Raw genomic sequence first — 16,553 nt, 5'->3', positions numbered from 1 at the left:
GTTTCCTCAAATGATTAGGTAGCTTTTTTGCTCTGGCCTGTACAAGGCCTTGTCTGGAGAAAGTTTTGGAGACTATAGAAATGTCTCAAATATCATAAAATGTATATAAAATATGATCAATGACATTATACTTGTGGTTAGGCTTCAAACCTTTTTGATAAAACTTAGAGCTAGAGCGGGATCAGTTATTCTACTATAGACTTCTCGTGATGCACTGGGCACTTATCCACTCTCCTTTTTTCAATTTCCATTTTATTATGCATTTCCTTAATTTTTTCCTTTTTCTTCCTGTTTTTTTACCTTTTTCGCTGCACGCACCTGCTTTTTTCTCTTTCCCCTCACCCCAATAGTAGTTGTCTATTCCTCCTGGAGCCAGTGTGTTTTTGAAGGTCTCTTCCTTTTACAGGGCAGCTCTTCCTTCCTTTCTAAATATGGCTCACAGGGGACCATCAGATAATGTAGTGTCATCTTCAGTACTTCCAGGCTTTTCCTGGCTCAAAATAGTAATTTGGGGGGGGGACTGTTGATGATTGGTCTGCCCATCAGTGAGTCTGTGTTACCTGGTTACCTGAGGGACCTACTTTAGTGTCCACCAGGTGGGGTGACAACAGCAACCCATTAGCCTTTTACGGCTGAGGCGTAAGAATGGTGAAAGATCGTTTTGGGTTTCTTTTTATGTTTTCTCATAATTGCGGAAATAAATACAAATAACAACATAAAGTTGTTGTATAAGCTCTTGTATTCGCTGCTGAGTGATGTAACCTACTTGTCCAGAATGACAGAGGTCCTGGTGAGTGGCTCATGGAGGGAAACTCATCTGGTCTGATTCCACTCTGAGTCAACACATCCACAGTGTACATCTGACCCGGCTGTAATGAGCTGTGAAAGGTTCACAAAGAGTCCGCATCAGTCATACCTCAACTTATCTGTTTCATGGTACCCTTAAAGGATGATCTGATATCCTCGTGTTGGTGTTGTTCCCAGACCATCATGAAAATGTTGTTCCAGGTTCAACATTGCAAGTGACCAATCACATTGTTGTGACGTTATTCCTTTGCGCGCCAAGCCATTCGTTTATGAAATTCCAATGTTGCAAGGACAATATCAATTCTGCTTACTGTTTATTAAAGGATTACGGTTAGGGTTAGGGTCAGGGTCCGTTGATCGGCGGACAGAGGCGGTTTCACGCAGCTTAAGTACAGTTTTTTGTTTTTCCCGAAGTCGCAAAGATATGACGTCACAACATTCTGATTGGTCACTTGCAATGTTGATCCTGGAACAACATTTAGTATGATGATCTGGGAACAACACCAACACGAGGATATCAGATCAACCTGTTAAAAGCTTAGTAAATTTGATGAAATGGCTCCCACTAGTGGCTGAAAGGGATATTACACCAAAACATTTAAAGCGGACCTCGGCAGCAACATTTGGTGGACACAAATGACCCGGCAGCATGTAAAAATAAAAGCTTGGTTTAAAGTGCTGCACCTGACCTGAAGGTGTACTCAGTAGTGCTCGTGTTGAGCACAGCAGTGCGACCCTCCCTCCCATCTGAAGGCAACAAGGACACGTGCACCCTGCTGACGGCTGCATGGCGGGCAGCCTGAACCAGCCACTGCAGCCACACCTGAGAGGAGGACACGTTGACCACCTGCAACTGCTCTGCCGGCTGGGGCCCTGCAGGGAAACATTCAAAGACAAAGAAATGCTTTCCGGTTCCAGGTGAACTACTTTTACTACTTTATTACCCACAAAAAAGTCATAAACATTGCTGGGCCCAACATTTCATAATGATTAACAGCTCCTTATTCAATGGTTTTCTTCACCTGCTTTTGAACTCACTGTGTTCCCACCTCTTTTAAAGAAAGCTCACCTTCATCGACATTCTGAACATTTCTATGACCAATTCGGATTTTTATAAAAAGGTTTAAAAACGGTTCAATCCATTTTTTTAATGTGTCAAAATGACATCTTTGACCATCTAACACATGGTCATGGTACAGTATTATTCTGGTCTGTGATTTTTTCCCCCCTGTAGGTGGTTGCTAGGCAACATTATAATGTCATCATATCTGATGTAGATGAGAGACATCATATTTTATTATTTAAGTATTTTAGTCAGTTACTGTTACTGTCTTGGAGCAACTGTAACATACATCATTTCCTAAGGGATTAATAAAGTATTCTGATTCATCAAAGGTCTATAATCTATCTGTGTGGCTTAGTTGGTTGCTCAGCTTCTGAGATTATACTAAGACTACAGAGCATTAAAGAGCATGCTCACTGGTGCGTATTAGTGCCGTGGCAGGTTGGCTTGTGTCACTGCTGTTGGTTTTCAGCTTGATGGAGAAGGTGGAGATGTTGTACAGCAGGCCGGGCATCAGGCCTCGCATCACGTGGGTGGACTTCTGCCTGTCTAGGTAGTCTGTTTTGGAGTTGCTCTGACCCAGGGGAGCATAGGTGACGGCAAACATGCTGATCAGGTTGTTTGAGGGCTCCGGCTCATCCCAGCGCAGCTCCACCTCGCTTTCCTCCACACGCAGCACGTGAAGGCCGGGCGGGGGCAGCAGGTCTGGGGACAGTGGCAACTTTACATATCTAATCCGAATGTTAAGTGTGCTCTGAGTGTTGAGCGTGCTGAGTGGTGAGGCTGTCGACTGACCTTTCTCGCAGTCTTTGCCCGTGAGTCCCACTTTACACATGCAGTTGTAGTTTCCTCTCCTGTCGCTCCAGCAGCGGCCACGGTTCCCACAAGGTTTCAACACACACGGGTCCTCCACTGGTGGGCGACAAAGACAAACTAATGCAGCAACAGGATTCATCCGGGAACAGTGAGCAACCTTTGAAGTGTGCAAGCCCCTCTCAGTCTTGTTTATCAATAACCATCAATCAACCAAGCTATTTAGCAACTACAATAACTGAGTGCAGTTATCCATTTATCTATTATATCTTATTCATAAATATTTTTCTAATGGCTCTACTTGTTTTTAGCATATTTACACTGTTTTGGTTATGACAGATTTTTATGTGCTCCAGTTTGCATATAATAGATCCCAAAAATGCATGACAGTGTGTGTGAGGCAAATGAAGCATTATAAGTATGCAGGAGTAAATCAAAGATGGATGTAGTGTCCGGATCTGCAAAGTGAAGCCAAAAGAGGGGCCTTAAACCTGCTTTCTTTTCCAAGTCCAGCAGAGGGCAGCAAAAAGTCTTCTAGTTGTATAGAAGTCAATGAGAATTTATCTGTGACTTCAGAAAACACTCTACCGAACACCTTAAAGGCTTAGATAATAGTTTCAAGGCATGTTGAATAAGGTGCGAGGAAGCAACCTCACACCCTTTTTATATGTACAATAAACTTCTTCTGTACTTAACTTTAGCTAAACTCAGCAAACTCAGGGTTATTAAAAACTGGATATCATACATAACATCACATAACATCAGCACAACATACTTACACATCTGGCACTGATCCCCAAAGAAGCCGTCTTTACACATGCAAAGATAGTTTCTTCTGTAACCCCGACACACGCCTCCATTCAGACAGGGGTTGGACTCGCACATGTCCTGCTCTGCACACAGACATTTTACAGTGTGGCAGAATTTATTAACAATTCTTATGATTCAAAGAAAACACTCCATGCATTCAGCTATCTTCACAACAATTTACCATTGGAGAGAGAAAGGCTTTTACAGGGTAAAGAGGCTTTTTGGATGATGTTATAATCAGCTGGTTTCAACAACATCAACCAGAAGTCACTTATGAAAATAAAAATGTATTAGTAGGTAGGAGCCCGGCCGATCCTCACACGTTCCTCTGTTAATGCACGGCTCCGACAGGCACTCGTTTATGTCTTAAGGCGATAAAGATGCACACATAAGTAAACATGTGCCTGTGTACAGGTGGTCCAAGTGAACGTATTTGTAAGTGTAAGCTTTCGATTGATCCTTACCTATCTGGCAGCGGTTTCCGCTGAAGCCACTGGCGCACACACACTGGTAGGATCCGATCTTATTTCGACACGTGCCTCCGTTAAGACAAGGCTGGGATAAGCACTCGTTGATCTCTGTGACAATGCAGAAATTAACAAATTAGTATGAATAAAGATAACAAGGTCATTCAATCTCAATTCAGCTGATCTTTAGAACATTTCCTGCTCAATCATCTCCAATTTGCAGGAAATTCTTATGGTTCGCACATGAAGTTCACACATATATGATGACTGAGTGAAATTTTAGCCTCAGATTTCAAATACACTTTTTTGAAAAATAGTCCATCGACCCAATTTCGGGCCTTTTTCTCGCAGTACTTTTATATAATCTATATCTAAAAAACCTGAATTAGCTGAATTTCACAATAATGTAAAAAAGAAAAAAGCTACATGAAAAACATGAAATTCTTCATCACAAAATGAAGAAAATGCTACTTTAATTCAGCTCTCAGGCTGGATTGAGCAAATATGACAAGTTGCACCACAAAGAGAAAAATATCAGTTGATAGTCTAATCCAAATAGAACAAAATCCTGGAGTTTCCAGATGTTAATCTAGAACTCAGAAAATCACTTTCTTAAATATATGCACATCTTTCATTTCCTAGACCTGTCATGGTAACTGGGGTTTCCATGAAAAATCAATTAGTACCTCCCACCTGACTCCCTCTGCTCGTTTTTACGTATAACATAAAAAAATTACATTTTGTGTTTTTTAATTTCCATTATTTTCTGAGTAAAAAGGGACATACCATCTTCTGCACAAAGAAAACTGTCACAACCAATGCAATGAAGCAAAAACTGCAAAGACAGCATTCACAGCTCACATGACCCCTTCTGAGACCTTGAAGATCTCACGACTTTTGATCATTGTGATGTCTATCACAAACTATCATAGAGAAGATGTGAACACCATTGTTGTTTCACAGCCGTTAACTACATTCACAGATGTTAAAATATGACAGCAACAGAAAATTAATTTGACACAGAAGCAATCATGGTTAGAACATCAGCCTGGAATCAGATCGTCAGTAAGTCTGAGACATTTCGTATGTTGTAACTTGTTTTGAGCAGCCGCCCATCCCACATGGTGATATGATCCTTGAGAGTTTTACCCAAAAAGCATTTTTGGAGTTTTATCCAGTGAATTATCAGAAAATAGATCAAACATCCAGGGAATAAGTGCATATTTCTGTGGGTCACAGGTAATTAATTTGTTGGAGCGTTAGATCCCCATGACACTGATGTTCGAAGACAAAAAGAACAACGACAAGACTGCGGCTTTAGACTGAAACACTTGGAGTGATTTAGCAGCATTTTGCAGTCCTGAAAGTTAATAGGGAAAAAGTCAACCCCATCCTCATGCCTGTGCATTTCAAAGGTCTATAACTTGGAAAAAAATTGCATGAAGGTGAAATTTTGCACAACTTCCTCAAATATAACAAATATAAACAATAAAAATGTCTGATTCTGAGGGAGTTGGATTGAAACATTTTCCAAATTTGATTGATTTCATGTGGAATGACCCTGGGATCTTTTTTGAGGAGCCATCCATGTGTCCAGATGTGTTACAGACCTTAAAAACAGGCAGCTGGATCCAGTCTCCATTAACGCAATCTCCCAGTAACTTCGTACTTTTCTTTAATGACCTTTTGTCTTGTTATTTTTTAAACAAAAACAAAACGATAACTAAATAAAAACCAGTGAACGAGGACAAATACAATGATGAAATGTATTGACATTTTTGTAAACTGGAGACATGAGATCCAGTCAGAACTAATTAAGTTTGTAGTTTGGAAGTGATCTAACTAGAAGTAATCTCCTGGTGCAATAAGGTTAGACATGCACATTTGATCTGACCCTGGGAAACAGTACAAGCAGCTCCCATGCTCCTTGTTTTTCATGAAAACGTGGCAAAATGTCAATGTTGGGGAGGAAGAGAAGAGTAGACATGTGAACACATTTTGCATTTGACTTTTTGTAAACCGTGTGGAGCAACTCTCACCAGTAAAAACAACAAACTTTTGAACTTTAGATTATAACTGAATCTACTTTGGATTTTGTCTGCTATAATCTTACGATCAAAATCAAAATTTGCTTCCCAATAATGAACACTGCCTGAATGCCACTGATGCTCTGGGTGGCTCTGGGAACAGACGTAAAGCCCGGGTGGCATATGTACTCTGGCATGGAGCCTGGTGTTGTTGAGGAGAACTGGACCTCAGTGTGCTTGACCTGTGGAGGTGACCCACAGCCCAGCTCTGAAACGGATACAAACATGGCGATAATGTCAGTGTGGCTGCATAGCAACACAAACTGAGGCTTAAACGAGCTCTTCCACGACACACTAACAGCAACAGAGGTGTTTTCCATTCAGGCGCCTAAAATTACCTCCAGCATGCTGCTACAGTGTGTAGACGTGAATCACCGGGTCTAATCAGGTCTCACTTTTTATAGGTTATGCAGCCGTTCTATATCTGTAAATGTGGGGCCTCTAGAGCAGCAACACTGCTAAGATTATCTTCAGACAGAAAGCCAGTATCTGTACACTTGAGCGCTCAGGATATCCCCTGTATGTTCCAATCAGCTAAGGTCAACATTGTATAAACACCAGCATCAGACTGGCATTGCTGTGTGGTGACATACGGTCTCCCTACCTGCAGAGGTATGCACCGCGCTCCTGTTTATTTCACAGTGCCTGCCGCTGTAGGCATCGGTGCATTCACACTTGTACTTTCCTATGTAGTGAAAACACGTCCCACCATTCAGACAGGGGCTGGAGGCACAGGGGTCCGGCTTCCCTGGAACAAAACATCCACATAATAAAACAGGACTTGAAGCTTTTTCATGGTAACATGAATTAATCCCATTTAATCCCTTTGACGTGTAAACTTACACGCTAAGGATGTCGTAGTGAGAGCAGACGGCTTATAAGTCTATAAGCAAGACTGAGAGTCGAAGTAGAGGTTTGGATTTTGAAGAGTTTGTCATCTCGTTCCTCCTGACGTTTACACCAGGGGGAAAATGACGCCAAGGCCACCTGGAAATACCCTCAGTGGACAGTCCACCACTCACTATCATTAAAAAAATGCTATTTTTTTAGTTACCTTAACTTTAGCTTATTAAAGATTTGATGGATTTCCGGCTCCTACTCGATGATCTGATATTGACATGTAGATGTCTCCAGGACTGGACTTCAGTTAAACGCGTGACATTTTGGGCCTTATAACCGAAATTAAATTAAAATGAACTGAACATACTTCAAATATATTTTACTGGTGATACTTCTGCACTTTTCCTTAAGCAGTATTACAATGGTTAGACTTTAAACTGACTTGCTCGGTTTAAAAGACACTTAAACAGATGTATTAGTGACAAGGTTATCTGATGAAAGGACTGCCGTGTATTTCTGTACGTGCTTTCACGTAAATTTGAGAGTTAAAGTTTGTAAATTACAGTGGAAGGTTGGCACCCACCCACTTCGCAGTGTTTTCCTGTGAACCTGTAAGGACACACACATCGGTAACTGTCAGCCTCTTCCTTACAGGAGCCTCCGTTGCGACAGGGCCCAGAAGCACAGGTATTGAGTCTAACTGGAAGGAGACAGGGAAAAGGGAATCCTTGAAGCAGAGACCACTCCAGCTTTTAATCACACAAAATAAACCTGTTCCAGTACATTGCAATTCAAATCATAATTCAGGAAAATAGCTCATAACTCAGCCATAAGTACAAATTATCTTAAGCCTTTCAGCGCTGCAATATTTCAAGCAGCATTACGAGTAATGGCATGTTTCCTGGTGCTTTAAAGCTGCATTTGGGTTTGAGCCCGCAGTAATAACGCACAAACCTAAAGGATGTTTTTGTCACGGTGCTTCATGAATTCACACACAAGCATTCCTTTTTAAAAAAAGAGATGGTACTACCTTTCTCACAGTTCTTCCCCCAGTATCCGTACTTGCACTCGCAGGTGTAGCCTCCGTCAAGCTCATAGCAGTAGCCGCCATTCAGACAGGGAGAGGAATCGCAGACCGATTCGGGCTGTACTGAAAAACACACACCGAGACTTGACTGTGTTCCACTGCGCTGGGAAAACTTTATTCAAGCACATGGGTTCGGTCCAGATTTAAAAAGAAACACAGATTATTTGTCATTTTATGACTGGATCAATTATAAAATCTCATAAGCGCCTCCAATAACAGCATCAATCATCTATAAATTTCTCCCCACGTCGTAAATACAACCGTTTCTTTTAAAGTGAATAAAAAATGTGTTTTGTTGCAATAGCAACCAGCTGCTCGCGCACTAACACTGCTGTTGGGTTGGTGCCTGAGCCTCTTACCATAGGGGTAAAAGTCTTTGTGGTCCAGCTCCACTCTCGTCTGACATGTGCACAGGTACGCTCCTCCGTACTCCAAACACGGATTTCCATCAGGACACGATCTGCCGTTACTGCATGGCATCTGGGTCACTTCTGAGGGAGGGAGGGGTTACAAAGTGTTTGAAAAATGACTTCTGCTTCATTTCTATGAGACTCAAGAACCAAGAGAACCAAGAACAAGGCAAGGGAATCCCCAGAAAATCAGAACATTTGGTCATGCATAAAAGAAACATAAAAACAGCATGTTTGAATAAAAAAGACATACTGATTAGGGTGAAGGGCTGCACATTAAAAAACAGAATTAAAACATGTCACACGTGGTGCTGACTTAAAGAACAATAAACTTCATAATTTGAAGGATGTATTAGATTTATTAGAACAGACAATCTGCCAGCTAAATTCCAGTGGACAAAGACATTTTTAAAAACTATTCTCCTAACTAAAATCAAGATTTTGTCTTCAGATTGTGATACTCACTAGCTGTGGGTAAAAACACATAAACTTAGCAGAGATTAAATGTGTTTTTCAGCCCATAAAATTTCACACATATATCTCCCATACAGGTTACGAGGGATAAAAACAATACAACCAAATTTCGATCCAACTGCATGTGCAATATTTTGCATACAAAATGTGCTGTAGAAGAAGAAAGCAGAATAAAAAGCTGTACTTGAGTAATGTTTAGAGTTTCCACCACTCACCCTTTACATGCTCTCATCCTTTGCCACTGGGCATTTTACGATTAACTGCACTAGTGTGGGGAAACCACGGGGGGTCCTTTCTGGATATACCCTGCTTCTGTGATCTTTAAGTAATCGAAGGTCTTTTATGACACCTGATAGGGTTAAACATATCATACCCACCGAACTGACAGTAGAGCCCCGTATAGCCTGAAGGGCACTCACAGGTCCCGTTGATGTCCACACAGACGCCACCATTCTGGCAAAGACACTCGTCTGCAAACACACAGAGAGAAGGAGAGGGAGTCAAAGCTGGAAAGTTTGCTCCAGCTGCTTAAAAGCATGCACTTAAAAGAAGTTTTCAGTGTTGGCCCAAGTGTAAACATAGACAGAAGGTATAAATGGTCAACATGTGCACCATATGCTTGCATATGTGCACCAAGTGTCTTTCATCTGCTATACTGTAAACTAAGTATTGATTCGCTGTCATTTCTCTTTCCCTAATCTTTTCCAAAAAAGCTCACAGCAGCAGAAGATTAGCAGTCAGCACGCTGCACATCCGCTCTGTACAAATTGTAAGAATGTTTGTGTTTTCCTCTCCTTCCTAATTGCAGCAGTGGATCAAAGCACGCGGCCGTATCGCGGCTAAACCGCTCCACTTTGAAGTCCCGGGAGCTCGGTGGAGGGTATTATTTTTCTGATGATATGGAGCATATTTTGTGACCAAAACTTAAGGCCCCGAGGGCAATTAATGGATTGTTAATTTTGCAAGAGCCACTTTCATTGGCCACCTGTGCGGCCCAGGCGCTTTGATCTGGGAGCCTGATTAGGCACTTCTGCGTCCCACTACTTTCTCTTCCTTGGAGGATCGTGCTCCTTTTTCCGCTGTGCCTTCCAAGTGAGCCAGGCAGGAAAGTATTTGGGAGATTTAAGAGAGCCTATATAAGCACTGATAGTTATTTCAGCTCAAGGGTGAGAAGTAGCATGCATTTGCAATGGCTCAAATGCTGTTAAAGAGCCTTTCAGTGGGTGAAATAAAGCCTCGCAACAACTGCTATCAGTCGGTGTCAGCAGCCTCTCCTGGGAGATTGAATTAGCTTTGCTGCTGTTCTTCTTCCCTAAAACAAAATGACTTAATATGCATTTATAAAAGAAGCATTAGGCGGGGTTTTACATATTTTGTGATTAAGCTGGTTATGCAAGCAGCAGCTGTGCCTGAAGCAACAGGAGTGGTGCAACTTGCAGGGAAGCAAGTAGCGGTGCGGAAGGATATTTCAGCAGCTCTGTGTGCAGAAATGGCCTGAATACCATAGAGCAGCTTTGACTCATAAAGAGGCCGTTTTAAGTCTAGACAAAGCACTTCCTCTTGTTGGTAAACTAATAAAATGTGCTATAAAACAATTATTCACAACATCAAGCGACTGGTTCCCGTAATAAACTGGGCGAGGCCGTGTCAGTTTTGATAATTACAATAATCCATCATCACAGCAGCCTCTTCCAGGGCAGGGATCCAAATTCCTGTGGGATAGCACAGCTCCTCTTCAAATACCCCAGTCTGCCTCTCTACCTGCCCAGCTGCCTGCAGTGAGCATCAGCCGGGCCAGCTGCACAATACCTTCACAGTTGTCACCGTAGAAGCCTGGAACACATGTGCAGTTGTAGATTCCCGAGCTGGTGTATTCACAGATCTGGTTCTTCTTGCAGTCCAGCTCTTCACACGAGGCTGGAGATGAAAAAACGTGAAACGCTGTGATGTGAATAATATGAGAAAACGTTTTGCCAAAGCTTTAACTGGAGCTGCGCTTGCTTTTACCTGTCTGGTTTTCTGCCTCGGTGGGGTTGACCTGAACTGGTAGCAGCTCTGAGAGGGGGAGACAGGAATGCCCTTTAAAAGGTGGTTCATTCAAGCAGATATAATTCCTCACCTACCGCCTACCTCACTCTGAAATGAGCATATAGGACAACTCCAGTACGTTTGGCATGAATGAAATGTCATAACAGCCAGCATTATAGCTATATTATACATTAGAACTATATCTTTCACCAGATTTTATTTATTTATATTTATTCTTTTTAATTTTCTGGCACTTTTCAGGGTTCTGGATGCAGGGGCAACAGTTTAAGCAGAGATGCCCAGACCTCCCACACCGCCTCCTTCAGTTCTTCTGGGGGCTTTGAGGGGACAGTAAGACTACAAGGGTGTTATTTAAAAGTCAGGCCATTTCCATCATCTTGCTAGAGTGTGATGGGTCTTTCCCATAGGAAGCATCCTTGTCAGATGCTGAACTAGTGGTTCCTTTCGATGTGGAGGAGCGACTCTGAGCTACTGCTTAGTGATTGGGCTCTGGACCCTATTTCAATATTTAAGAAATTTTAAAATCTTTATGAAGATTCACACACATGCAGGTACCTGATTTTACTTTAGTGAGTTTTTTAAGCACATAATAATGTCATGTTTAGTTTAACTGTAGCTTAGTCGCCGTTACCCTTTACACCCTTGGATAAAACATAAAAAAATAATGCTGATTTTTCCTGCATTTTAGAATTGTTGTTAAGAAAATTTCATAAAGGGATCACAGATTCAGCACCACCATATTCAAGTGGAAAACATCTTAAAATTTGAGATAAACAGATGCTGATCAGATGTCTGCGCAACGCAGTGTCATGGCAAAACATGAAATGGACACGCCGGTCCACTGTGTCTAATTGCACACTTTGCCTCTCCAAAGTGTGAAAAGGACACACATGCAGAAGTTTCAGAAAGTTGCAGAAAGCTACAGTACCAGCAGAGGGAGATATTTTATTTCAAGCCAACATAAAAATAATCACAGTAAAATATGTCTGTGTAGGCTCTCAGTCATCCAGGTCACAGCAATCCAAGGATCTGGACATTATTACATGACAATCTATGGGGACTGACTCATTTTAGAGCCTCTAGTGGACATTAGTGGAACTGCAAGTTTTTTGGCACTTGATACCGGGTTTACTTTTCAGCTCTCGATGTTGCTGCTGGAGTTTGTGGAAATGAGGAGGATGGACAAATAAATACAGCAGTGACCTCATCACAGGGAAACTAACCTTCATACTCCGATAAATAACTGGCACACTTTTCTCCTTCATGATTAGGGATGTTTTATCATACTTTCACATATCCTTTTTGAACACAGCTGTCAGCAAACACATTGCCTTCTCAGTATTTAGGGTCACAAGTGATATTTCTGGATGTAAAAATCCATGACCAGAATCTCAATTACAAACAAACTGCTGAGCTCTTTAAACAGACCCAAACACTAGAGTTTCTCATAGCTGAGCTTTAAAAAAAAAAACACGTAACCCTGTCTGTTATTTAAGGCTATATTTACTCTTGTCAAGATTTATGTCTATTAAGGCACATTTGTTTGACTTCATCAAATAAACTGTGTGATAAAGAACGATGAAAATATTTGCTGTGGCAATAGAATGAAATTCCTAATGTTGGAACACTGGAGAAGCAGCTCAGCTACAAACACTCCAAAAGACCTAAAAATGTTCCCCCTTTGTGCTCGACCCACTTGGATAAATGCCACGTAACGGAAAGCTAAACAGGAAGGTTATGTCAAGAACTTCTTCTCTGAACACGCTCTTCTGCTCACCTGTCTCACAGAGCGTCCCAGTGAAAGCAGCGGGGCACGTGCAGGTGAAGTTGTTCACCCGGTCGATGCACTCCCCTCCATTCAGACAGGGCTGCGACTCACACTCGTCTATGTCTGCAGGATTAACAAAAGCCACTTAATTAGACACGAGAGCTTTATCTGCTGTTGAGTCATTAAGATTTATTAATCGTCAGGGGGAAAAACGAGACATTATTGAGTAAGACGCTCTGCTGGATTAGGAGCACTGAGCTTCCCTCCGGAAAGCGTACAGTTTCACTGACCAGGTGTGTGGGATTAACAATAATCTGGTCTCATGTACAAACAAGAACTCATGAGCTGTGCTGAGCTCGATTATTAAATCCACCATTAGATTCAAGTTTCATTAACAATTAAAGAGAATTAGTAAAAAAAGAATTTTGGTTTGGAGGCCGACGTGACTTTGGTGAACTTTCTCCCCCCCCACAAAAAAAACCAGTTGGTTTGCAAATCCATTCAACCGTAACCCATTTGTCTAGGTAGACTGGGAAGCTCTTTGGAAAGAAGCATCTGCCAAAAGACTCAGTTTGATGTAGAAAGCAGCAGAAAATATTTCCTCTGGAGAATGATGCCTACTTTCCCCCCGCTCACCTGTCTCACACAGGACACCAGTGTAACCCGGCTCACACACACAGGTGAAAGCGCCAGCGCCTCGTACACACGTCGCGTTGTTGAAGCACGGCCTGTCTTTGCACTCGTCAATGTCTGCAACACACACACGAGCGTGCGCACATACACACACATGTAGAGAAACAGAGAGACACGCTCATGGAATATTTACTCAGCTGATTAATATATCCGCCACACTGTTCCCCTCACTCTCCAAGTATGTGCTGCTGGCTGCGAAAGGTATTAAAAGAGGTCTGATACATCTCCACAGGCTGGACTGTGGGAAGAAGCACAGAAGCTCCAGAGAGGCTGGACCAAGATATCCTAAAAAAACAAAACCCCTCAACCTTTTCTGTGGTGAAAATGCTAAACTGGAGCAATTACAGTGCGGCACTCCACAGTTCACACACGGTTTGAAATAAGCAGTTTTCAGCTTTTCTGCTTTGTAGCAAATAAACAAACCACAGACATCACACAAAACTTTTTTCTGTGATAGCATGACATATGAAATATGTATTACTTAAATTAACTGCATTTCTTCCAGATCAATAGGAGAAATTTTAAATAAAAAATATATTTCCATTTAGGTCAAAAGTACATTTTTAAAGTTGCAAATATGAATGATCAACTGGAAAAGATACCACTTTATGGTAATGTGTCAGTTTTACCTGTTTCACAAAGAATCCCAGTGTAACCAGGTGGACACTGACACATGAAACTATTAATCTGGTCTTTACAGGTCCCTCCGTTCTGGCAAGGCTGTGAGGCACACTCATAGACATCTACAGTCACAGGAACACAAAACACAGAGGAGATAGCATGGCATTTTTAATTTGAGAGAATCCTCTTGTCAGGCTCAAGTAATGAGAAGAAACTGACACAGGTATTAAGGAATTATCCAGGTGTCCCTTCGGTGAGGCAGAGAAAATCTGCTGACATTAATTTTCCTCATCTCAGGTAGTCAGGAAGTCATTCACAATGTGCAGAGCGACAGAACAGGAAGCAGTGTGAACCATAACTCACCGATTTGGCATCTTCGACCGGTGAAGCCAGCCAAGCAGGAGCAAGTGAAGGAGGGGTTGCCTTTAATACAGTCATCGATGCACTGGCCTCCGTTCAGGCATGGGCGGAGGTGTGGGCACACTGACGCTGCAGAAGGAGGTCGATGGAACTGTTTAGTTAATCTTTTGTAAGCTTAGTGTTAAAATCTGGCTGTATTAGAAAACGACTTTAACCCAAGAGGAATCACGACGATGAGCCTTGTGTGTAGCCTAGTGTAAAACTTTATTAATTATGCTAAACTTACCTTAGATTCAATTTAACAATGACAGGATTTGTTTTAGATCTGTTTTTTAGATTTGGGTAGGTGGCATTATGCTTTTCCTTGTTTTATTTTTAAATCATATATATGTACTGTTCCAGTCTTGTGTCATATAAACATAAACCAAAGTTTGAAATAAAGAGGTCAGAGTATGTGCAGTAATCCCTGTGAGCACAGAGCTCAGGCTTCAGACTCTGAACACTCAGTTTTAAAACATTTTTTTTAACTCTTGGATCTGTATGATGTCATGTATTGTGAAAGAGTTCAGTTTCTGAGATGTAGCCAAAAAACAAAGAGCTAAAAAGGAAGCCAAACATTATGTAAAAACAGCTTTGTTTTAGGCAGTGGCTTAGCTGGGGGACACGGTAACGAAGATAAAGAAGGATTATTGTTTTACCTATAAATCATGCAAAGCAACTCTAGTAAGGTTCTTCATAAAAATAAGGAGGTGGAAATGATCACTGTGTCTGTTTATTATACTTAAATCTCTGCTTTACTTGTGAGGTCTACCTGTTTAGATGGTGTCCGGCACCAGTGCTATTACTTATCCAGGCCTTGCTCTAAGTTTATGCTGTGTTAGGGAAAATAACCTAACATCTACATTTACCACATTCTAGTCTCTTTTACCGGTATTTAAAAAGAAAAGAAGCTAAATGGTTTGTTCCAGTCTAGGACACTGAACTAAAGGGCTGCACCAAAGTCCAATATAAGACAAATAAGGATTATTTTGAGCTATGAATCATGCAAATCTGCTCTAGCAGAGTCCAAGAACATTAAAATGAAGCTAAAATGAGCACAGTAGCTTTCCTTAAGACAACAAAGTGGATTTGAAGAACTAATCCCCAAAGACCAGCACTTACCAGAGTTATTGCAGCTTCCCACTTCTACATTTGCGTCATCTATGCGGAAGACCCATCTGCCCGGGAAGCCCACATTGGTGGTTCCCTCAACATTTACGACATCAGCTGTGCGAGAGCCAGGGATGTTGAAATAGCGCTTGCCATCACCAGCGTTAAAACCTGCCTGGGAAGAGGCAGACATAATAAAGAAAAGAAAAAAAAAAAGAAAAGAAAAAAAGCTGAATTACAGTTTAGATTAATGCTGTCGGAGAGCGTATCACACCGGAGGTACAACATCTGCAGATAAACATGTGACCTTACCTGTGCTGCAATCCCGCCTAGCCCAATGAGGTTTCCTCCGCTGCTGGCATGCATGCCTGTGGTCCAAGTGATGTTATTGTATTGGAATATAGTGAAGGAAAGCTCTCCGTCTGTAATGAGCACCACTTGGAAAGTATTCACCTGCAGAGAAGAGAAACAGGCTCAGATAAATGGCTTCCTGATTTCTAGGAAATTCTGTAAGAATCAGAATCCTCAAGGTGATGATTTACTCAGGCCATTCATATAAAACTACTCTGTAAGACTCAAGAAACCAAACTATATCCCTGGTTAAGAGTCACTTATCTAGACCCTAAAGACACTTTAAAGAGGGCTAGTTCTGTTTTTCCTTATACTCTGCCATGTATCTCCTGTTCCATTGTTGGATGATCATATTAAACATGGTCATGGTTTCAAAAATGAGGTCAGTGTATGCAAAAGCAATTGCTGTGAACTAAAAGCTCAGACTTCAGACTGCTCTAAACACTCAGCTCATAAAAGACTGTAGATAAAAGATGAAACAAAGAGCAGAAGTGCCTTCAATCTGCATTCTTGCTAATGGACAGCAGGAAGTGGCTCGTCTCTATACAAGCTTTCAGCTAATTGTTTTTCTACTTTTGGATCTTTAAGATGCAACCACATTAGTCCCACAACCTGCTGTTCAAACTTTCTGTTTTTGAGGGGCAACCAATCAAAACTTGCCCCTTAAACATTATTTCTAAACCTTTTTCTGGCACAAACCATTC

At 41.6% G+C, this 16,553-nt stretch overlaps 1 protein-coding gene across 1 annotated transcript in view; it reads right to left on the bottom strand.

Moving 5' to 3' along the window:
* The window catches only part of sned1 (sushi, nidogen and EGF-like domains 1), a 31,558-nt gene that overhangs the window by 6,470 nt on the left and 8,535 nt on the right, over window positions 1–16,553 (bottom strand). The window contains exons 3-21 of the mRNA XM_014332840.2: window positions 15,811–15,951; window positions 15,511–15,673; window positions 14,353–14,478; window positions 13,998–14,111; window positions 13,312–13,425; window positions 12,685–12,798; window positions 10,866–10,913; window positions 10,668–10,775; window positions 9,236–9,328; window positions 8,334–8,465; window positions 7,918–8,037; window positions 7,471–7,587; window positions 6,652–6,795; window positions 3,958–4,071; window positions 3,463–3,576; window positions 2,666–2,782; window positions 2,288–2,575; window positions 1,497–1,680; window positions 767–879 (exon numbers count right to left, since the gene is read on the bottom strand). Of these exons, the coding sequence (XP_014188326.1) occupies window positions 767–879; window positions 1,497–1,680; window positions 2,288–2,575; window positions 2,666–2,782; window positions 3,463–3,576; window positions 3,958–4,071; window positions 6,652–6,795; window positions 7,471–7,587; window positions 7,918–8,037; window positions 8,334–8,465; window positions 9,236–9,328; window positions 10,668–10,775; window positions 10,866–10,913; window positions 12,685–12,798; window positions 13,312–13,425; window positions 13,998–14,111; window positions 14,353–14,478; window positions 15,511–15,673; window positions 15,811–15,951 (2,464 nt within the window). The remainder of the gene's footprint in view (window positions 1–766; window positions 880–1,496; window positions 1,681–2,287; window positions 2,576–2,665; window positions 2,783–3,462; window positions 3,577–3,957; window positions 4,072–6,651; window positions 6,796–7,470; window positions 7,588–7,917; window positions 8,038–8,333; window positions 8,466–9,235; window positions 9,329–10,667; window positions 10,776–10,865; window positions 10,914–12,684; window positions 12,799–13,311; window positions 13,426–13,997; window positions 14,112–14,352; window positions 14,479–15,510; window positions 15,674–15,810; window positions 15,952–16,553) is intronic.

The sequence above is a fragment of the Haplochromis burtoni genome, unplaced genomic scaffold (assembly GCF_018398535.1).
Source record: "Haplochromis burtoni strain Fernald_Lab_line unplaced genomic scaffold, NCSU_Asbu1 Contig_13, whole genome shotgun sequence".
Taxonomy (NCBI): domain Eukaryota; kingdom Metazoa; phylum Chordata; class Actinopteri; order Cichliformes; family Cichlidae; genus Haplochromis; species Haplochromis burtoni.
Note: the sequence above shows the minus strand (reverse complement) of the source record. Positions and strands in the feature narration are given on the sequence as shown.